A 23,499-nucleotide genomic window follows, 5' to 3' on the forward strand; every position below is an offset into this window, starting at 1 on the left:
CTTTTATGTTTTAATTGTTATACATTTTTTTAGTTTTATTGAGGTATAATAGTCATATAAAAATTATATGTATTTAAGGTGTACAATATAATGTTTTGATATATGTATATACTTTGAAATGATTGCCACATACTCACATCCATCACCTCACATAATTATCTTTTATTTTTATTTTTTTTGGTGAGGACACTTAAGATCAACTCTCTTAGGAAATTTCAAGTATATACTATAGTATTAAATATAGTCAACATGCTGTACATTGCATCTCCAGAATTTACTCATTCTGCTTAACTGAAACGTCATACCCTTTGACCAACATCTCCATATTTGCCCCACCCACACCCAGCCCCTGGCAACCACCATTCTACTCTCTGCTTTTATCAGTTTGGTGTTTTTAGGTTCCTTACATAAGTGAGACTATACAGTATTTGTCTTTCTTTGTCTGGCTTATTTTACTTAGGATAAGGTCCTCCAGGTTTAACCATGCCGTTGTGAATGGCAGGGTTTTCTTTTGTTTAAGGCTGACTGTATATTCACATTTTCTTTATCCATTATCCATTGATGGACACCTAGGTTGCTTCCATGTCTTGGCTATTGTGAATAATGCTGCAATGAATACGGAAAATGCAGCTGTATCTTAAAGATAGCAATCTCATTTCCTTTGAATATATACCCAGAAGTGGGATTGCTGGGTCACAGGGTGGATCTCTGAGCCCTTTCCCCATACCTTGCCCTATGCATCTCCCATCTGACTGTTCCTCGGTTATATCCTTTTATAATAAACTGGTGATCTAGTAAATAAAATGTTTCTCTGAGTCCTTTAGCAAATTAATTGAACCTACTGAGAGGGTTTTTGGAACCTCTGATCTGTAGCTAGTTGTTCAGAAGCACAGGAAACAACCTGGAATTGCAACTGGCGTCTGAAGTGGGGGGTAGTCTTATTGGACTGAGCCCTTAACCTGTGGAATCTGATGCTATCTCTAGGTAGATGGTGTTAAAATGGAATTGAATTGTAGGACAGCATGCAGGTATCCAAGAATTTCTAGGTGGTGTGGGAACACTGCCCCCGCAACACACACAGGTTGGAATTGGGGATCGGAGCCATTTTACAGACACACATATGCATATATCGCTGATCATTTGAAAGTGCTTGACACCATTATACTTGGTCCCTAAATACTCAGGATTTATCTCCTAAGAATAACATTCTCCTATATAACCTCAATACTATTATTATATCTCCAAATTTATTAATAATAATACAGTATATAGTTTCTCAGAAACTCTGAGATCAAGCCATAAATGTTGTACATCTCTTACTTTTAGATTTTTATTAAAATATAGCTGACATACAATATTATATTAGTTTCATGTGTACACCGTAGTTATTCAACATTTTTATCCCTAAAGAAGTGATCACCAGGATAAATCCAGCAACCATCTGACACTGTACCATGCTATCACAGTGTTATTGATTATATTCCCTATGCTGTACATTACATTCCCATGACCTTTCCATCGCCCCTTTTTAATTTTTCAATTACAGACTCAGATATGGTGGCCACCAGGGTCTGTACACTGGGAGTGGGGAAGACTTAACAAATACACAATGGCTTCTGCCAGCTCCTCCATTTGGGAGATAGCTGCCCCTCCAGCTCTCACTCTGCAGCCAGACAATTCAGTTCTTCCCCTGGTGCCTTTTAAGTAGCTGTCCCAGCAATGGAGCTCACAGTGAGTGAGTCCATTGGTGAGTAAGTTTTTTTGTGGGCCCTTAAGAGGAGCTCCTGGGACGCTAGCCATCCTCATCTCACTCAGCCACAATCTCCACTGATTTTCACAACCAGAGATTTGGAGACTTCTCTCTCTAGCCCTGGGCTGGGGAGCCTGGTATGAGGCTGGGATACCTCTCTTGTCTAGGAGGGACCTCTGCAGCTGAGATATCCCTCCCAATTTTTAATGGTCACACATGAGTGTGGGACCAGCTCGTTCCACAACTCTGCCCCTCCTATCAGTTTTGAGGTGGCTTTTTCTGTATGTCCTTAATTGTAAGGCTTCAATTCATCTAGACATCAAGTGATTCTCAATGATGGTTGTTCTGTAGTTTAGTTGTAATTTTGATATGGTCATGAGAGAAGGTAAGCAGAGCAATTACCTACTCCGCCATCGTGACTGGATCAAATGTTGTACATTTCTTGAAAAGACATAATTGTAGTAAGAGCTCTTAGATAAATTGATCCTAATAATGCATCAATACTTCTTATTTATGAGGGAATTAGCCTAGATCTTGTGTTAGTTTGACATAGCAAAGTTTAAACCACCTATATATTCCTGGTAAGTCAATGTTTCCCCAAATAGCTGGGATGCTAAGTGCAGAAGGTGATTTATTCAAAGAGCAATCAACCTTGTCAAAAGCCTACAACTGCTACGTCTTTATCAGTTGGCACAAATTTGAGCAGAGATATTTCAAGGTATTTTCAGATACAACCATTCAACAAAAATACCAAGCAATATACATGAGACAGAAATAGAAAGCAATTGATCTGAGCCTATTACTTAGCTATAACAAGCAATGTTTCATTATATTATAAACATTCAAATGTCTTCAGAAATCAGAGCCAGAAACCTGTTTCTAGCTGTTATTGTTTTTCGCTTACAAAGATCCTGCACACTTCCATTTTCTCAATTCTCAGTTTGAAAACAATGCTTTCCCCTTTCTTCCTGTCACACTTCTCTTTTCTTCTCCATTATGGGAAGAAACTTCTCATTTACGTAAGAGAAGTCTCCGTCACTGTCATGAAATACGTAGCTCGTGCTGAACCTTACCCCTTCCTTCTCCGAATCCCTTGAAGGCTGAGCAGGTTGCCAAGCTGCATTTTTAACACATACTTCCTGTTGCTTAATAGTGATTTGTCCACAGATTATGAGTAAGGCTAAAATTCTTGCAAGATAAAACATTTTTCTCATTCCAAGCATTGAGGACTTCCTTAGGTTTTTCCTTAAAATAATGTATTCATTAAGGGTGGGGAAACAGATGAGAAGTAGAGGAAAATGTAAATTAAGGAAAGAAAAGACTTTGCCTTTTGGTTAATAGTTTTTGTTTTCCAAAACTCTAAAGAATAAGGTACCACTAAAGAGATTATGCTAAGTGCTTCAATATGAAATATCAGGAGACAAGCGTTCCTAGTGTGTAGGGTACAAGAGGGGACATGAAATGGAAGGAGGAATCATGATAATTAAGAGACTAACATGTCCTCAGGGACTTAAAGAAGATTACTTTGATGAAGTAATCTTTGATGAAGTAGAGGAAGGTCGGTGATGAAAGCTGAGGTGTAGATGGGACTCAAGAAATAGGATCTATCTAAAAAATCAAAGGCCCAGATAGTCGTTTGGGGTCCAAATAATTTGGGCCTTCTCACTTTCCAAGTACAGGTCCTTGGAACAAGGACCTGCTTTATTAGATGAACACCAAAATTATTCCGAAATAGCTGTTTTGAGGGCTCTGCCACATGTAGAAGGGATGACTTTCCACCTCTTAACAGAATAAGATCTTATTACAGGAAATGAATTTGAGGGGCATCAGCAAGATGGCAGAATAGGAAGCCCCAGGGCCCCGTTCCCCCGTGGAGACACCAAACAAACAATATGTGGATAAAATTGCCTTTGTGAGACCTCCAGAAACCAATTAAGAGGTTGCAGCTCCTCAGATGAGCACAAAGCCAAGACACAGTAAAATAGGTAGGACAATGTGTGGTGTTTAAGCCATCCTAGCCACTCAGCAACCCGATAGGGAAAGAACTCCCAACTTTCAGCTTCTTTCTCAGGAGGAAAGGATGAGTGGAGTGCATGTTTAGCATTCTGGATTTTCAAGGAGCTGCTGGAGGGATTTGTTTCTTTCTTGCCTGTCTCTGTGTGCTGATGGGACCAGCATAGTTTGGGATGTGGGTTTGGGATTGCTGAGAACAAAGGCAAAAACCATAGCTTATTACCATACCAGAGAGACTAGTACCTCAGACACCAGGGGAAGAACATATGGGCTCCAGAGAAGAAGCAGGCAAGGCTCATTAACTGGGAGATTGACATGCACAAGTCTAGAGAAGATGTATCCTCAGGAAAGGTTTGAGGAGAATCTCCTACCATGCTGATTGGTGCAGGTCTTTCTCTTTACAAAGCCAGTCTGTAGAAACTGAAGGAGGTGGCTTTTTTTTCTTCAAACATCCAAATCTCACCTAAAGGTCACAAGGCACACAGAGAAATAGAAAATGTAGCCCAACCAAACCAAAATAAATCTGGTCTCACGTAATCCTTGCAACCTCTATGAGTTCAAGTAGAATTATAACAGTACTCAGAGAAAAACAGACTGGAGAAGGAACCCTTGCTTGAGTTGATAGATTTACTTGGTTTATTGGCAAATTACACTAAAGAGAAATGTGGCGTCCAGCGCAACAGGGGCAGTGAGGGTGAGAGAAGGGGCAACTTGGGTTAAGTTTTTAAGAAAGAAAGAAACAGAGACTTAATTCAGCTAAATCTCAGAAGGCCAGGGGCCTCACAGTCATGAAAGACTGGAGCCCAGAATCAAGCCGACTGGTGGTTTTTATTGATAAGCATACAAAAGAGTAGCAGTGTTTCTGACACGGTCTGTGAGACTCATTTATCATGTTATAGAAACAACCCAAACCAATTTTGTTGGTCTCCACCAGCTGAAGCAGAAAGTCCTTGAGGTGAGGTACGCGACTCCCTTAAGGGACATATATCACATATTGAAATTGTTTTACAGAGCTGAGCAGAGAGAGCTTAATTTTATTGCTCTAAAGACTTTTCTCACAATTAGGTGAGAGGGAAAGCCAGAGTCAGCAGTGGCTTTTCTCAGGCAGGGGGAAGGGGAGACAAGGCCCCTTCCTAGATCTTTCTAAGATGGCTCATTGGGGGGTCTCCACGGGGTTCCACCTGGCTTGAGCCCCCCCCCACCGTGGGGAATCTTACTCATCATTGGCTGCAAACCCTCTTTTGGAGACTAAATAGAGAGAAATACAGTCCCAGAGATGCACCATCTCACAGACTCTTCTTTCCTTAAGGAAAGACACGGGGGGGGGGGGGGGGACAATCGGCTAGGCTGTTGTGTGACAACAGAGAAAGTGGTTGTGGTTGTCCCTTAAGAGGCTGGGCTCCTTCTTTGTTAAAGTCCAGAAGGAAAGCTGTGCCCCACTATTTCACTGGATGCTGGGATAGTGATAAGGATACAGGGCACAATGGGAAAATACCAGCAGGGAAAGGAGGGGGGTGCCAGGAACCCAGAGAGAGAAAGGTGGAAGTTCTTTTGTTGCTCTTCCACAGTTTTCTGGGTGAGTCCGTTCCCTCCCTCAGACACATCTCTAGAATTTAAGACAAGGGCATTTATTGCATTTAGAAATCTGTATCATTCTGGTCCTGAGAACTAAGCCAACGTTTTAAATGGTATTTCTTAATGCCTTTCTTCACCAGAAGAGTTAAATTACGGCTTTATGTGCAGAACTCACACGCCCCTGAAGTGACAGTGAGGATTCAGACTGTGTTCCTGGGATCCTTCTGGCATTCCCCCCAAGGAAAGGAGGAAGCTTGTGGAATGGGGCTATTCAGCTGCTGTGACTGGCTCTGGCTCTGGCATCCTTGCCCCATACATCAAAATCAGCTTCCAAAGAATGCCCATCTAAGGGCTCGAAGAGGCACAGGAACCCGGTTTCACAAAACTATCCCAAATGTGACTTTGTTCATTTGTGTAGGTCCTGCTGAATCTCCCCCATCTATGTCCCCCGTCTAGTTTCACCACTGCCCTAGAGCTGCCCCAATTTTCCAGGGAACAGAGATCTTTTGTTAGAGAAAGAGAGAGGCCAGAGAAGGAAGGCTGTAGCAGGCAACAATTAGGCAAAGACTGCTGAAAGGCTGTGTTTAGCCTGCCCAGAACCTGAGGAATTGGAAAAAAAAAGAAAAAATATGTATAAATAACAAATACCTTTTTCTACGTTCTGTTGTTACTATTGTTAGTTATATACCACTGAATGCTCCTTGGAAGCAGTATAGTCATTATTACTATTATTATTACTGTGGTTAGCTCCATATTATTGAATTATTTATCAGTATTACTATTATTAGTTACCTGTTGCTGAAAGGTCCTTGGAGTATAAGACTTTAAACATTTTCTCTAATCTTTGTAACCAATTTCCAGTGTTGATATTGTTCCCCCATTTAACAGATTAGAAAACTGAGATTTGGAGAAGAGGACAGTCTTGTCTAACAACATGGAGCTAGGAAGTACTGGAGTAGTGATTCACACACAGAGCTCTGTGACTTCCATGTTCTCCCAATCATTAGTGTGTTCAATGTGTGGTTTTTCTGAAGACGCCAGGGGTTTAGAAAAAGGGGAAGTGCGGGCACATTTCAAAAATCTACACTCTGTAAGTATCACATCCTGTGTGGCTGTAAATACTAGACTAAGAGAGAGCTGATGACTTTCAGAAGATGAAAACAAGTAGGACATTCTGAAAGGACTGTATGAGAACCCAGCGTTAAAACCTCCTGGGAATTTCTGAGAGCTCAGCTGGAACAGACAAGCAGGTCCGCAGGCACAGGTAGGCAATGCTGACAGACACTTTGCAACTCCCCACTCCCCTGCTGTCACTCAGTCAGAGGGAACGTTTGATTTGAAGTTGCGTGAGACAAGTTAAGACACAATAGAGTGTCTTCCAAATAGAATGCGCACAGGGACGGAGTATCTGGTTTTAACTGTTTCTGATGTTTTCTAACTGCGTGATCTCGGTGAGTCCATTACTCAGCCATGTGATTAATGGCAGCCCAGAGCTTGCCTCCTCAGATATTCAAATCCATATGGAGATGGAGCAGTCCATGGGCCAAGAACAGTGCAGTGAAAAGAGACCTGAGCTGAGCTCGGCCACTAATACCACAGGCAACTTGGTCCTTAAGGCTGGCAAGTGGACGGTCCAAGTCTTGTTCTCTTACCACCGCGTGCTGCTGCTTCTCCAGGCAAAACGAACTCTGACACAGGAAGAGGGAGCATGATCTAGAGGATTGTGCAAAGGCTCCAGGTGGCTGGGGTCTACCCCTGGCTCTATAGCTTCTCAGTTGTGTAAACGTCCCTGAGTAACAACTGCAAATATTCCTTCAGCATTCACTCTATGCCATACATTTATGCAAAGTGTGTATTATGTCCATTCATAATAAACTTTTGATTCTGAGTTTCCCTAAATATTGCATGGTTCTACTAACTAACTAACTAACTAACTAACTAACTAACTAACTTACAGGGTTTTGTAAAGATTGAAGGCACTACAGGATAATGTCTAGTAAAATATGATAAAAATATTGGATTAATGCTAATAATAGAACTATTATTATTAGACCAAAAAATAGTATGTGACCATACATAGACCATAGATAGTATGAGTTGTACAGAACATGAAAAGGAAAAGGTTGATGAACAGAATACTTTTCATGTTGGCTCATGACTGGTAGGAAAGTTTGAGGGGAAATTCACCGAATATATGGCAATTCAGCTGTTGGTGGGTCTAAGGGAAAGAGAGATTTCTACATATTGCAAGTTTTGTGTGACCATTTGCCTCTGAACATTGAGATCTGTCAAGATTCATGCTGCTGCCTCCCTGTGATATGTGGATTATCTATGATGGATGCACTGTGTCAAAAAATGTGGCACCAAAAAAATGTATACACATGACTTGTATTCATCTTTTGTTATCAGTACATATTGAGCATTACAAATACAGTTTTTGCCTTTCTTAAAATGTATATAGTTTTTTTTGGCACCTTCTGTATTATAAAAAAATATTCATGAAAACAATATTTCTTGGTTTTTATAGCTCCCTACTACCAGTTTCCTTCCCTAAAGGACATGTCAACTCGGAACTAATGAGCAAATACTGGTTTAAAGTTGGGGGAATCCAGATCTAGGAGCTCTAAATTTATTTTCTCTTCCAGCACCATCATGTTATCACAACCAATGACCAATGAAACCGTTGTAATTCTCACGTCAAATAGAATCAACTTGCCCCAGGCAGAGAAATCCAAGTCCACCAACCAGGGGCAGGATATCCTGAAGAAATTAAAGGCAGAAGTTAAAGTTTTGGGGGTAAGCCCAGTTCAGAATGTATTGGAGTGGGAAGGGGTGAGGGACAAAGGGAAGAAGCTATGTATGTCTTGGGACTGGACGTCCATTGTGAGTGTAGAGACTTTTAAGTTTTGCAAAAGGGGTCTAGATTGATCTAAGACTAATGGAAGCCATTTGAACTTTCCACAGAACTTTTCCACATAAAATGGTAATAAAAATGTTTTTTCCTCTAATCCAAATATAAGCAATTGAGTTTTTGTTGTTTCTGTATTTTTGCAATAGAGTAGTTCTCTACATTTTCTTTAGAAACAACAACAAAACAATTTACTGAGGTATAATTGGCATATAAAAAGTTGTACATCTACATATTTTTTACAAAAATATGGTAGTAAATAATTATATATTTTGTATATATTTGTTTCTATGTGTTCAATTGCACACTTGAAAATCTGACTGATGTTTTGAAGGAATTTTTTCCCTTGCTGCAAATTACAGGAAAAATAAACTTCCTTCATCTCTTTTCTCCTTCTCATTTGAGAACAGAGATGATATTTACTTTCTGCTTGTTTCTCCCCTCTCAGGGGAGATTTATTAAAAAACAAAACAACACTCTATGGAGTGGAGGGAAGAGCAGAGAAAAGGATATATCTAGGATTGGGAGGGAAACACAGAGCTTTGTTCCCTAAATTATCTCTACACTTATATGATGTGAGGTGAGGCACTCTGTTTGATCAGGTTTCAGAACCTGGTGGGATGGATGGTTTTGTGTCAAATATAGAATAATGAAGGTTACCATGAGCCACATATAGCAGAAGGTTTAGAAAACTGCTTGGTAAATGTTAATAGACCTGTAGATATCCGAGGTGGGTGTCAAGGAAGACACCTTGACCTCTTAAGATAGAGCTTCAGGATCCTTGGCTATAGGGTCACAGGCTGAGGAGGTCACAGAGACGGCCAGGTGGTCAGGTTCTATGTTGTTGTGTCTGGTGGGCTCTGGAGGAAATGAGGAGGGGCTTCCACACTGCCCGTGCTCAAGAGGGTGTGAGGACTTCCAGATGTCCCCTGTTCCCATAAGACATAGAGAGGAGAGTTAATAGCAATGAAATCAGAGAGCCAGGGAAAAGAGAGTCTAGCACTTGGCATAAGCTGGGACAGGACCATGACCAGACATGGTGAGAGAGGAGAAATGGTGGGAGACTTGCTGAACACCCACCTGACGCCCCGAGACAATAGTTTTTTATGGCACAACAGTGTCTCCTCCCAAACACCTTTTCAGAGTTTTCACTCCAGAGCTTTTACAGTGTCTGTATCCTTGCTGGGATCCCACAGAAGGGGACCATGCATGAGTGCGGTGGGAGAGATGAAGAGGACCTGTCTTCATAAATGCTGATTTTAATCCTCCATCGCCCTTCTTCTCCCAACAGACCATCCAGATCCTGTGTGGGGTGATGGTGTTGAGTTTGGGAATCATTTTGAAATCTGCTTCATTCCGTCCACAATTCATCCAACTGTTTTCCACCCTGTTGCAGGCTGCTTACCCATTCCTAGGAGCCTTGTGTGTGAGTTGAGATCTATAGGAGGGCAAGATGGGGGGAAGGTGGGAGAAAGATGCCAATAGCCTAGGCCAGGGGTGTCCATACTTTTTTCAACGGTTTTTACCAAGGGCCATATGCGGTAAAATACACAAACAGCCGGGCCACTCACTCGAGGTGAAGTGTGTATTGCCTCACCTTTTATTTAAGTAAACTAAATATATTTTTGGAATTTGCTGTGCGCCAATTAACAATGGATTGCGGGCCGCAGTTTTGACACCCCTGGCCTAGGCTCTTCACCTTGCTACACGTCTGTCTGCCAGGAGCGAGGGGTCAATGGAAGAACTTCTTCTCTTCCATGTGTAGCCCAAGGAAGAACTGAGTAGTGTGGGAGGGAAGAAGTCACCTGATTTTAAATCTGCTTCTTAGCTGGCTCAAGTAACCATTTCTTTCGAAGATCACCTTATTTTTCTCTTCATCACCTGGAGCTATAATGAAGCTAATGGCTTCTCTCCAGGTTTAGACAAGAGACAGTGAAGTCTGATAAAGTTGGGAAGGAGGTTTCTACACAATAAAATGAACACTGGTGAAAGACACCACACACTTACAGGGCAAACCACACATTCGTGGGACTCATGGAGAAAGAAGCACTTTGAAATGCTTTTTGCTGCATTAAGTGGCACCCAGGGCATCCTGAACTTCAATGATGACCTGGAAATTCCTCTGAAACAGCTTCAAGTCTATAGTATCACGAGGATGTTAGTGGTTGTTTTCTCAAAAAACAACTTTCTTCTAGATTGATGTGGGCAAGACCTTTCTCACAATTAAGCTTCTCTTTCATCATTTTTCTATCAGCCTCCCACCACTCAGTAGCTATCATTTGCCTTCCCTGCACTTGTTTCTTTGTGTGATACATCCACAGGTCTACCTTTTCTTGACCTGATTCACTTTGCTCTTTTTAATAATTAAAGTTCGGATTGCACAAGTTTTCCCCAAAGGTGTTTTTTGTGTTCCAAGATTCCATCAAATATATTACATTACATTCAGTCATTCTGCCTCCTTAGAGTTCCTCTAGACTTTCTCAGGCTTTCCTCATCCCTGATGATGTTGATGGATTTGAACATCACTGACCAGAATTTTTGTAGAATGTTCCTAAATTTTTGTTCATTTAATATTTTTGTCATGTTTTGGTTCCCATTGAGAGGAGATGCTATCAACATGATTTGTCACTAATGAAGTTAATCTTGATCATGTGGCTGAGGTAGTGTCTTCCAGGTTTCTCCTCCCAGAAAGTTAATTTCCTCCCTCCTCTTTCCATTCTCTACTCTTTGTAAGCAAGCCACTAAGCACAGCCCACATTTGGAGAGGCACCTTGTCCAATTTTTAAGGCCCGGGATTTATTTATGCAGACCTAAGTTACTTAATTCTGGGACTACTGGAACTACAACTTTTTCGTCTTCCTGTTTGGTCCCATTTCTGCATTGTCAAGGGATTTTCTGTTCCTTAGCTGGCCTAAATCCGTTAGATTAGTAATGCTCCAGAGAGAGAAATTAACATCTTTGATTTTCTGAACACAGTCTTTAAAGTTTTCTGCCAACCTCATCCTTTCTCTGTTCTGTCTCCATTCTACCTTAGTCTGGGGAACCACCAACTTCAAATGTACATGCCTGTCTTCCCATATCTGTTAGCTTCCCCCATTTTTTTCTTTTTCCATACCATTCCTTTCTGTTTTTCTCTAGATAATGTCTAACTCCAAAACTTTCTTCTCTCATTTAAAGAAAAACCTCCTTTCCTGGCTTTAAGGCCCTCATTTTATTTATCAGGATAGATTCCTACTCATGTCTGCCTTTTCTCATGCTTTTCTGAATACTCTATGGGCAAAAGGGACATATGTATGTATTTAAGGGGATCTTTGTATCTTTAGTTATTCGTTCCCCAGGGCTTTTCCCATGGGAGTTTTCCATAAACACCATGATAATAATGTTATTGTTACATCTGTGCATAGAAACTTACTTGATCATTTTCTCTCCTTTCTGGATAGTTTGTCATTTCTGGATCTCTGTCAATCATCACGGAGAAAAAGTCAACTAAGTCTTTGGTGAGTATGAGAACTATGTAACCCACAACTTAATGGATCAAAATGAACTCTTCATGGTCAATCTCTCTACTTTGCAGAGTCAGGATGGATGTTTGGTTGAGTTAGGAGTGGAGCTTGTATCATCTATAGGCCCTGTCCAGCACACATTCCTGAAACCACTGTACCCTAGATCACAATTCTCATTCAGGGTATCATACTGTACCATAGACCAGTGCCTGGGAGCTTCTTACAGAAAGTCTGCCTCCTAATAATGCCCTTTGGTGGTAACTGGCCTTCAAATTTAAATCTTCAATAAGAAAGAAGCTGACAGTGTTTTAAAGACAGCTATTTGTTGTGGATTCACTACCTAAATCCATCTGTCAAAACCCTTGAGAAAACCTAGTCAAAATGTTCATGTGAGGAATTATTTCTCATTCTTTTATCTATCTGATCTTAAAGGTGATATCTTTATTGGATTTAAATATGAACTCTTGAGTCCTGAAAGTCATCATTAGTCATTTGCATAGGCTAAGAAAATAACTTTATCTGCTTTTAACTCTTTCTAGGGAAAACCAGAAATGGAAGTGACAGGGAGAGGAAAACTGGATTATAGAGATTTCTTTTTTTTAATTAAAGTTTATTGGGGTGACAATTGTTAATAAAGTTACATACATTCCAGGTGTACAATTCTGTAATACATTATTTATATCTCACATTGTGTGTTCACCCCCCAGAGTCAGTTCTCTTCCTATCACCATATATTAGACCACGTTTACCCTCTTCTAGAGCCCCCTCCCCCTTACCCTCTGGTAACCCCTACACTATTGTCTATGTGTATGAGTTTTTGTTTCTTCATTTGTCTTGTTCTTTTGTTGTTTTCAGTTTTATGTACCACATGTCAGTGAAATCATATGGTTCTCTACTTTTTCTGTCTGACTTATTTCGCTTAGCATTATAATCTCAAGATCCATCCATGTTGTCACAAATGGTCCTATTTCATCTTTTCTTACTGGCACACAGTATTCCATTGTGTATATATACCACAACTTCTTTATCCATTCAGCTATCAAAGGACATTTTGGTTGTTTTCATGTCTTGGCCACCATAAATAAAGCTGCAATGAACATTGGAGCACACATGTCTTTATGGATAAATGTTTTCAGATTTTGGGGGTAGATACACAGGAGAGGAATTCCTGGGTCATAAGGGAATTCTATTCTTAATTTTTTGAGGAACCTCTACTCTGCCTTCCATACCAGCTGCACCAATCTTCATTAACACCACTAGTATATGGGGGTTTCTTTTCCTCCACAGCCTCTCCAACACTTGTTACTGTTTGTCTTGTTGATGATAGACATTCTAACTGGGGTGAGGTGATACCTCATTGTGGTTTTTGTTTGTATTTCTCTGATGATTAGTGATGTTGAGCATTTTTTCATATGTTTATTTGCCATTTGTATGTCCTCTTTAGAGAAATGTCTCTTCAGGTCCTCTGCCCATTTTTCAATTGGGTTGTTTGTTTCTTTGTTGTTGAGTTTCATGAGTTCCTTGTATATTTTGGATATTAGCCCCTTATTGGAGGCACTGTTTGCAAAAATCTTCTCCCATTCAGTTGGTTGCCTCTTTATTTTGTTGATTGTTTCTTTTGCTGTGCAGAAGCTTTTAAATTTGATATAATCTCATTCATTTATTTTAGCTTTTACTTCCATTGCCTTTAGAGTCAAATTCATAAAATGCTTTTTGAACCCAAGGTCCATAAGTTTAGTTCCTATGTTTTCTTCTATGCAGTTTATTGTTTCAAGTCTTATGTTTAGGTTTGATCCATTTTGCATTAATTTTGGTGCATGGTGACAGATAGCAGTCCAGTTTCATTCTTTTGCACGTGGCTATGCAATTCTGCCAGCACCATTTATTGAAGAGGCTGTCTTTCCTCCATTGTATGTTTTTTGCTTCTTTGTCAAAAATTACCTGTCCATATTTATGTGGGTTTATTTCTGGGTTCTCAGTTCTATTCCATTGATCTGTGTATCTGTTTTTCTGCCAATACCATGCTGTTTTGATTATTGTTGCCCTGTAGTACAAGCTAAAGTCAGGGAGTGTGATACCTCCAGCATTGTTCTTTTTTGTTTAAACTCCACATATTTGTTTTTTTTTCTGCATTCTTTTTGCAGTTGATATCTATTTTCAAAGCCTTGCGATCAGAGAATATGCTTGGCGTGATTTCAATCTTCTTAAATTTGCTGAGGCTAGTTTTATGTCCCAATATATGGTTTATCCATGAGAATGTTCCATGTACACTACAAAAAAATGTATAGTCTGATGTTTTAGAATGAGGTGCTCTATAAATGTCAATTATGTCCATTTCATCTAATGTGTCATTTAGGGCTGCTATTTCTTTATTTATGTTCTGTTTGGATGATCTATCCATAGCTGTCAATGATGTATTTAGGTCCCCTATATAACTGTGTTTTGGTCAATTTCTCCCTTTAGTTCTACTGGTTGTTGCTTGGTATATTTTGGTGCTCCCTTATTGGGGGCATAAATATTGATGACTGTTATGTCTTCTTGTAGTATAGTCCCCTTTATCATTATGAAATGTTCATCTTTGTCTCTTGTCACCTTTTTTATCCTGAAGTCTGTTTCATCTGATATCAGTATGGCTACACCCGATTTTCTCTGGATACCAATTGCTTGCAGTGTCCACCCTTTCGCTTTGAATCTATGTTTGTCCTTGTAGCTAAGATGTGTCTCTTGGAGGCAGCGTGTGTTTGGGTTTAGTTTTTTGATCCAATCTACTACTCTATGCCTTTTTATTGGTGAGTTCAGTCCATTTACATTTAGGGTGATTATTGATATGTGAGGATTTCCTATCATTCTATCTTTGGTTTTCTGGTAAGACTGTCTCCATTTTTTTTTTGCCTTTTTGTTGTTGTCTATTATTTCTGAGTGGTGGTATTTTATGATTTTTCCCTCTGTTTCTTTTTTTATTATGTTATGTATTTCAGTTCTGGATTTTTTTTGAGCAGTTACCATTAAGTTTATGTAAAAGAAAGTTTCATATTAAGCACTGTTCCGGTTTCTCACACAATGGGGGTGGGGTTCTCTGTAAGGTGGGCTTCTCCTCTGTGAGCAGTTTGCCTGGGTCAAAGGGCATCCCCTCCATGGGGTGAAGTGTAGAGCTTCTGAAGTTCCAAAGCTCTTCCTGTACCATATTCAGAGGCTGTGTGTTTCAGCAGCTCTGTTTACTCCTGCAGGGATCCGCCCAGATAGGTGGAGTCAGGGGCGGGATGAGCTGTGAGAGGTGGCCCAGAGCAATGGCCGTGACCACCACCACAGCCAGACCTGCTTCCACGTCTCCCTCTCCTTTGCCAGAACTAGTTGGGCTGCGAGTCTGTGTCTGGGGACCACAGTTCTCAGAACTGCAAATATTCTTTTGATCTGACACAGCTACTCTTCTGCTTCTAGCACTGGGCAGGTGGGGGCGGGGCCAGCTCTAGGAAGGTAGGGAGGAGGCAGCTATCTCAGTGCCTAAGGCTTCCATTCTCTGTGGCAGTGAGGGCTCAAAGCACCTTTTTTCAGCCTTCTTCCCTCAGTCTTTGTTCTGAGGTCTCTGCCATGAGCGTTGGATTCAGCCATGTTATATGCTGTCCCCTCAGCCCTGTGGGCCATAAACGGAGCCCTAGCAGTCCGAGTTCTTCCCTCTCCCACAGCTGTGATAGTTCTGGAATGTAGCAAGCTCAGAGCACCAAGCTAGGTGTGCGTCCTTTGTCTGCGCTGCTCTGTCTCTGCCCTTCTCCCTTCCCTCCACCCCCATTCGCACAACTTGCCCTCCTTTAGATGATTTCAGTAGTGCACCTCTTAGTCTTGCATGTCTGCTGTGCAGGGAGTCCTTTGTGGAGTTACAGTTATTCAAATTGTTGTAAATTCCAGAGGTGATTTCATGAGGCTCACCTCATGCAGCCGTTTTTATGAAGTCATCTCAGGATATTTCTAATCAGTAAAAGTTCACTACATCTTTACTCAGTCCTAAATCCCTCAAGTTATTTGGTGTTGGGAGGGTCACTTTGAGATTGCCATATAACGCAGTAGCACAGAAACTCAATTTAGGAATTTTGGCTACAAAAATCTTTTTTAGGTATCAAGAAATTAGAGAAATTAGAGAATATCTCTCTTTCTTTTATCAAAATTTAGAGATGATTATTTGGAACCTTCACCTAGACCCCACACTACTATATTAGTGCAGTCCAATAGAACTTTTTATGATGATAGAAATGCAATATCCATGCTTTCTAATATAGTAGTTGTGTGTGGCTATGGATAACTTGAAATGTAGCTAGTCTAATTGAGGAAGTGAATTTTAAATTTTAGTTTAGTTTACTTTAAATCTAAGAAGCCCATGTGACCTGTGACCACCATGTTAAGTAGTACAATACAAGAATAATGTTTATAGGTTTTCAGGGGATCATATGGGGTTCTTACTCTAGGGAAGAACAAAGCAGTGAATATGGCAGGAAGCTCAAAGATGAGGTCTTACGTAGGCTCTGACTCAGGAGAGTCATCTATGTTGTAGTGAACTCTACTGTGGTCAGACATCATAGCAGTCCTTTTTTGAGGTTGAAGAAGTGTGTTTTTCCAGAACAAATCTACATTATTCTAGGAAATATATACTCCAGGCATCATGACTGTTGCTGGCTATCAGGAGGCCCAGAAACATGTACTTTAGTCATTATCTTAGGGAGTTAAGGTTTGAAAGAGTAAAATGCCCTGTCTATCTTCTACTGTGCCCCAAAGTTCCAACTGCTGAGGCCCTAAAAGAAAAGAGGTCTAAATACGGTTAGGTAGTGTTCTAATTTATAGCTATTGAGTGTGTCCTGGACCAGACGTATCTACAACTACAGCTTTCAGAATGGTCTTAATTCCCCCTTCTGTGATTTGGGGTAGAAGGAAGCCATTTATGAGATTAGTTTATTTATTCTCCTCACTTCATAAATGAAGAAATGAGACCCAGAGTGGGAAATGGAGGAACTGAGTATCCAAGAAACCTGAGATCAGCAAAGGCAAAGCTAGTACTGTGACCGTGGTTTCCTGACATCCAGGCCAGACCTCTTCCTTCTACCTCACGTTGTCACTCACATATTATACCATCCTCTGAGTCTATAACTCTGTCTACAGCCATCTATATGTGGCCCTGGACATGGCCAACCAGAGCTGTCCAGACACAGGGCCCACCTGAGACTGAGAACTATGTCCCTGTACTCATCTTTGCGTGTGTGTGTGTCTGTGCATTTAAGAGAGGTTGTGTGCAAGGAAGAGTGAGTTGCTTCACCTGCCTCCTCTGTGTGACTGATGCTTCCACAAGGGGTTTCTGAGTGAGCTGGAGGAGAGAGAAACCACATCTGCCTTTGGCCACACTCTCTTGGGGATTTTGTAGGCATAGCCTCATAGAGCCTTGCTGTCCTCCAGAGTAAAGAATTTAGGAGAGCAATAGTCTCTGCCACCCTACTGAAGTCCTGCCTAGGGAGAACATTTTGTTGATTCATTCACTTAGCCAAGCTTTCCCTTCTAGATTCAAAAATGTTGCTAGACACTGGGGAGACATACAGGTTTAGGTCTATCAATTTTAGACCTTCTTAAGGGACACAGAGAATATACATTTTTGCAATGCATTGGCAAAGAGGGTTAAGAGACATTTGTTGCTCTTTAGGAGTGAGTCTTACTCAGCATTTCTCTTTCAGGTTCACAGCAGCCTGGCTGCAAACATTCTGAGCTCTCTATCTGCTCTAGTGGGTTTCGTTCTTCTCTCTGTCAACCTGGCCACATTGAATCCTGCCTTACAGATGTGTTACTTGAACCACGAGAATGTATCATTGGAACACCATAGTTTTTACTACTATGATTCTAACACAGATGACTCTTACAGGTCCTGCCCCATTACCATCAGTCTTCTGGCTGTAAGTATTTTTAGATGTGATGTTCCAATCTTATGAGGTTTCTTAAAGACTTGACTTCTTGTTACCTCTTCTTTTGAAAATTTATCTAATTCTTTCTGATTTGGGTATCTGGGGGAAGGCCAAGTCTGTGTAAATTAGAGGGAACTACATAACTGAGACAAAGGGAGTAGGCTATGGGATTACCCATTAACAGGGTAGAATGAAAGAGTAAATGTCAAATAAGACTGATGATGAAAAAAAAAAACTAAAACTTATTGTTGATAGAGTTTCTTACTATTCAAACTGATTCTATTGTTAGAGGCATAAAATATGAGTTCGTCAAACTAAAAGTCTTGGTTCATGGAGTAGTGAATTTAAAAAGGCAAAATAACAGAAAGACCCGAGTTATCAGGAAATGCCAACAAGGAAATATGTTATGTATGTATGGTGGGTAGAGTATTAACTTGCTCTGAGCAGACATCAGGCCCAGCACTGAGAAATGGAGAATAGGAAATATGGGACTTGAAGGTGAGGTTCCTCCTCCTAGTGGTTACACTGATGGGTGGTATTGATCAGGTCTAAAGGTGACATCATTATTGTTTTTCTTGCCACATACAGAGGTGGGATTTATTAAATTAGAAATATAGAAAGATGGAGGATGTTAACTAATAATGATTGTCATTATTAGAGGAAGAAAAGCAATGAAGTGTGGCTAACAGAAACAATGTGTCTTAAGTTGGAGCATTAAGGGACATATATATATATAATGTATATATATATATGTATGTATATATAGTCAGCAACACATTAAAGAAAAAAAAAGGTGACATAAATAAAGAGGATGCAGAATATTTATTGTCCTGCAATCATAAAAGTGAGTTAAGACAAGGGCATAGTAGAGGATGACCAGCTAAAAGCAGAGCTGGTTAAGTTGGCCCCACATTAATGATATTATAATTTAAAAAGTACATGCAAATGAGGTTGATAGTAATTGGTAGAAACCAACATATGGCAAAGCCAACTCCACCTTGGAAAATTTGCACAGAAGTTTGGGAGGGATTTGTGTTGTAAAGCATGAATTAATTATGGTATAATTTTACATTGTAAATAAAAACGATTATATTGAGCTTGATTGTTAGGAAAATTTCTAGGTAATGTAGACAAGTTATATTTCCTCTTTAATTGTGTATAAATAAACTAGACTTTTCTGCAATCATGTTTTCTCTTCTGTTCTATCAAGTGGTCAGTTCTGCATGAATGATGCCTCAGGACAAAAATGGTAGAACTTACCTTCTTGGTATAGTACCTTTGTTGAGTTGTTTTGAGTTGTTAGCAAATATGGCAGTTTACTGTCTTGATTATTCTAACTTTTACTTCATTCAAGAAAGGCTAAAGAAACCCATCCCAAAGGGTTCAAATAGATAAAAGAGGGTATTAATATTGAATTTTATAAAGGGCTTATATAGTCAAAAACCTCACTGATTTTCACAAATCTCTGAGAAGGAATTATCATTATGCACATTTGATAAGTTAGGAAATGGAAGCTAGAGAAGTAGAGACTTGTTCAGGCTCACTGACACAGCTACTGTGTTTTCCTGAAAATAAGACCTGGCCAGACAATCAGTTCTAATGCGTCGTTTGCAGCAAAAATCAATATAAGATGCGGTATTATTATGTTATATTATATTTATTATATTATATTTATTATATTTATTATATTATATTTATTATATTATATTATATTATATTATATTATATTATATTATATTATATTATATATTATATAAGACCCAGTCTTATAGTAAAATAAGAACAGGTCATATTAATTTTTGTTCCAAAAAACGCTTTAGAGCTAATTGTCCAGGTAGGTCTTATTTTGGGGGAAACACGGTATTAAGCGATAGAGATGCAGCTAGATTGGGAGATTGCCTTCTCAGTCTTGGGTGTTATTTCACCAGTCTTCTTTTTCACTGAGTGAACAGCATAGTCAGATTTAGCTGTATCTCAGAGAGGTAAGAAACAAATTTATAAAGTGCATGAGTTGACTGAGTTACTGCTCAGCCTGCTTGTTCCTCTCAAGCAAATAAATGAGCAAAGGGATTAAATTGAGCCAATTGTTAGGCTTGGAAGGAGCAGTGTTCTCTTCCTGATGGTGTGTCCTCAACCATTCTTCGGTGATTGAGGCAATCTTCGTGGCTACAGTCACCTCCCAACAAGGCAAGAAAGCTTCTGAGACTTAAGCACCACCAATCTCGTATTTCCTGTATTTTAGGGAATGCTGTCCATGACGATGATTTGTACAGTGCTGGAGCTGTGCTTAGCTGTGCTTATGGCTATGATTTGGTGGAAACAGGCTCACTCTGACTTCCCTGATGTGAGTAGGATTGCCGGCCTCCCTGTGTCATGCCTGCTGTATTTCTGTTTCTGGGTTGTGTTGAGTTATGTCAGCAAGAGTGCCAGAAAGCTCAATCAGTGGCTGGTCGTGAGATACACATGGGAGGTGGTTTGGTGGTGAGGGATGACAGTTAGATAACAAAAGCAGATTGCAAGTCAGTCGCTGACCAGCTAAGGATTCACTGTATGGAAAGATAGTTGAATTTGAGAAAGGAACTGGTTTGATCTTCCTGTTTTGTAAATGCAGAAACCTGGGATGTTAAATGATTTGTCAATCATTGCGCTATGAGTTTGTGCCTGTACTCATGTCATTAGAACATGTCACTTGCCTCTTTTCCAGGCAGGAACACCTTTTGCCACAGCCACTAGTCTCTTTAACAGCCTTGACTTGGTAAAGGGCATTTGCACATATGACTGGATTTAGTAAATGTCCTCTGCTCTGAGTTTCCCTTTCTGTCATTTTAATTTTTTCCTCCATAAAAGATATTTAAAAAAATTATTGGCTCAAATCCATGGGATACCACCCTACCACCACCAAGGATCCATGGCTTTATTTAACTGAATTAAAAACTTTTGATCCATCCAAAATTTTATTATAGAAAGTAGAATGAATAGTAAGCTGATGAATAGCAGTTATTTAAAGAACTTAATGACATGGTTTATCAATCCTGGAATACCTGAGAGTTCTATGTATAAAGTTTGAAATAAATGGCATCAAGATAAACATATGCATTAAGCTGAACCCTAGTGAAACCTGAAAAACTAACATATTTTGTTTCTTCTAGAGTGTGCGTTTTCTGACTCTGAGTCATAAGAATAAATCTGGCATGATCACAAAGGCAACTTTAAACTCTGGATATGAAGAACTATTGACTTCTTAGGGGGAAAATATTCATCAGAAATTTGGTCTTCATGATAATGTATGAAAATCAACCAAAGAAATCCAACTAAAGAAAGCAAAGTTGGAGTTCCCTGAAATGTAGTTTTATGTAATAAACATAAAAAAATAAAAAACACCAATATTTGTCTTCTTGCCATTGAATATATATGTTCAATGGGGTTGGGGCTGAGAGGTCTCTCCATTTGCCAGACATTGACTTTAGCAAAAGCCCAGAACTGTAAGTTACCATTGATTAAATCGGTCAAATAGACATTTCCCAGAAAACTAGGCAGAATGGTGATTCAGTAAATAATTGGGAAGTAAAGGAGACAACTTTTTCTTGTACCCCTTTATTGCCAATAGCAGTTAACTGATTTACTGTGGTGTTCAGACTCTTTTATAGTAGACACTAGTGTTTCATCATCTGTATTTTACTCATTAGTGTATGCAAACAAGCCCTCTATAATTAAGTCTCAGAACCTATGTAAGCAATTAGCTTCTAACTGAAATCTCTATTTAATTACTACGATGTGTGTGTGGTTTCGTTTTTGCTTTTGTTTTTGCTTTTGTTTTTTTCCCCACCACCCAGAAATTAATTGGATTCTGACACTATCTACCTGGAGGTAGCACCAAATCCCACAGGTTAAGGGCTCAGTCCTACAAACTCCCCCCCATCCCTTCCAATCCTCCAACCCCCCAGTACAAATGTCCATTAATAGGCAACTTGATAAAGTTGTGGTACACCCACACAATGGAATATAACTCTGTACACATAAAAATATGGATGACCATCAAAATAAGTTTGCTGAGTAAAAGAAGCCAAATAAAAAAAGAGTACATACTCATTATACGAGGTTGGAGAATTAAGTTTGCGAACTTGTTGCAATGATGTTGCTAAGCTTTTTTGATATGAGGGATTATTCATTATGAATTTTTACCAACTGGACAAACCGTTATCCAAGTTTACTATTTGGAACGGATGAAAAGACTGCATGAAAAGGTTAGACAAAAATGACCTGAACTTTTTGCCAACAATTCATGGCTCTTGCATCACGACAATGCACCAGCTCACATGGCACTGTCTGTGAGGGAGTTTAGCCATTAAAAAAATAACTGTATTGGAACACCCTCCATACTCACCTGATCTGGCCCCCAATGACTTCTTTCTTTACCCGAAGATAAAGGAAATATTGAAAGGAAGACATTTTGATGACATTCAGTATATCAAGGGTAATACAACAACAGCTCTGATGGCCATTCCAGAAAGAATTCCAAAATTGCTTTGAAGGGTGGTGTGGGGACAGAACCCCAGAAAGCAGTTTTCAGGTGCTGGCTCAGGTAGTAAATGGCCATCAACTGTGATTGGATGGCCATCAGCTGTGGCTAGTTGGCCGTCAGCTGTAACCAGTGAGCCATTGGCCACTAATATAACTGCCATGGCTATGCTAGCAGAAAAAATGGGGGCTAGCAAGAAGATGGTGGCTGGCAAGTGCGAACTGCTGTTAGGACGGCGGGTTGCAGATTATGTAGATCCCACTTCCTGTGTCTCCAGCCCAGCCGCCAGCAAGAATATATTGGTTTGACTCCCCTATCTATGGCTCCATAAGTGTTCCCTTTTAGCCTCACCATATCCTGCGTTCTTATGTGGGGAGCGGGAACAGAGACCCCACAGGCCGCCCTGCACAACAGGTGGGCTAGGCACTGGCATCAGTGCATAGCTTCCCAAGGGGAGTACTTGGATGGTAACCATAGTGATATTCAGCAATGAAGTATGTAGCACTTTTTCTAGAATGAGTTTGTGAATGTAATTGTCAGTCCTCGTATCTTATCACACTATGACTGGGAAAGGAAGAAAGGCAAAAAAGATAATGTTTTGCAAAGAGGTTCCTCTTTCTGAAATAATCTACATGGTCACCTTTTCTCACACAGGAAATGGAATTATCTCCAACACCATCGTTGAGAACATAAAGAAACAACATTTAAAAATAACAAAGAGTAAAGATTTTATATTTAGTGAGCGAGTCTACTCTCCCAGATGCAAAATTTGGGTCAGACATTACTTAAAACACTATAGATCCACAAATATAGTTGAACATTTTCATAATGACATGGAAGAAAGACAATCTTGTACCTATAGCTTATAGTGTTTACTTGCACATATACTTAACCCCTCAGTATTAGTTCTGGAGAGTCATCTCTGGTGACAGACATCTGCTTTCACCCTAGCACCTTGTTCCAACTTAAACTTTCTTCTTCTTGGTAAAAGGGAATATAAATTCCTTTAGAGAAAAGGGAATGGGTGTATAGGTTAGCACCAAGCATTTAATGAAGTTATCTTGAATATATAAGTTGGGTTTTTTTGTGTGTGTTTTTTAATGAAAACCAGAGGAGCCCTTCTCATTTCATATTCTACTTTGAGTAAAAGGGACTATAAGACTGGAGTCAATACTTCCCAGATACCTTTGGTGCCAGGGTTCTGGATGCAGTTTATACCCTGCCAGTGATATGTACTAGAATCACATTTGGTAGGGAAAGAGTTACAAATCATTATCCTATAATTAAATGATCTCTTT

General features: G+C 39.9%; 1 protein-coding gene across 2 annotated transcripts; it reads left to right on the plus strand.

The window, feature by feature from the left end:
* Positions 1 to 6,406: 6,406 nt before the first annotated feature.
* Positions 6,407 to 21,453, plus strand: LOC308503948 (membrane-spanning 4-domains subfamily A member 6A-like). Of its 2 annotated transcripts, none has more exons than XM_081063743.1 (7): positions 6,407 to 6,602; positions 7,984 to 8,134; positions 9,538 to 9,672; positions 11,687 to 11,743; positions 17,458 to 17,673; positions 19,925 to 20,026; positions 20,832 to 21,453. In XM_081063743.1, the coding sequence occupies exons 2-7, from the start codon at positions 7,991 to 7,993 to the stop codon at positions 20,925 to 20,927; spliced, it is 750 nt and encodes a 249-aa protein (XP_080919869.1). In that variant the 5' UTR covers positions 6,407 to 6,602; positions 7,984 to 7,990; the 3' UTR covers positions 20,928 to 21,453. The 2 variants fall into 2 exon arrangements, with proteins under 2 accessions (XP_080919869.1, XP_080919870.1); XM_081063744.1 differs by having other exon boundaries at positions 6,440 to 6,588; positions 20,832 to 21,078.
* Positions 21,454 to 23,499: the final 2,046 nt, after the last annotated feature.

This window comes from Rhinolophus hipposideros (genome assembly GCF_964194185.1).
Source record: "Rhinolophus hipposideros genome assembly, chromosome: 10".
Lineage (NCBI taxonomy): Eukaryota > Metazoa > Chordata > Mammalia > Chiroptera > Rhinolophidae > Rhinolophus > Rhinolophus hipposideros.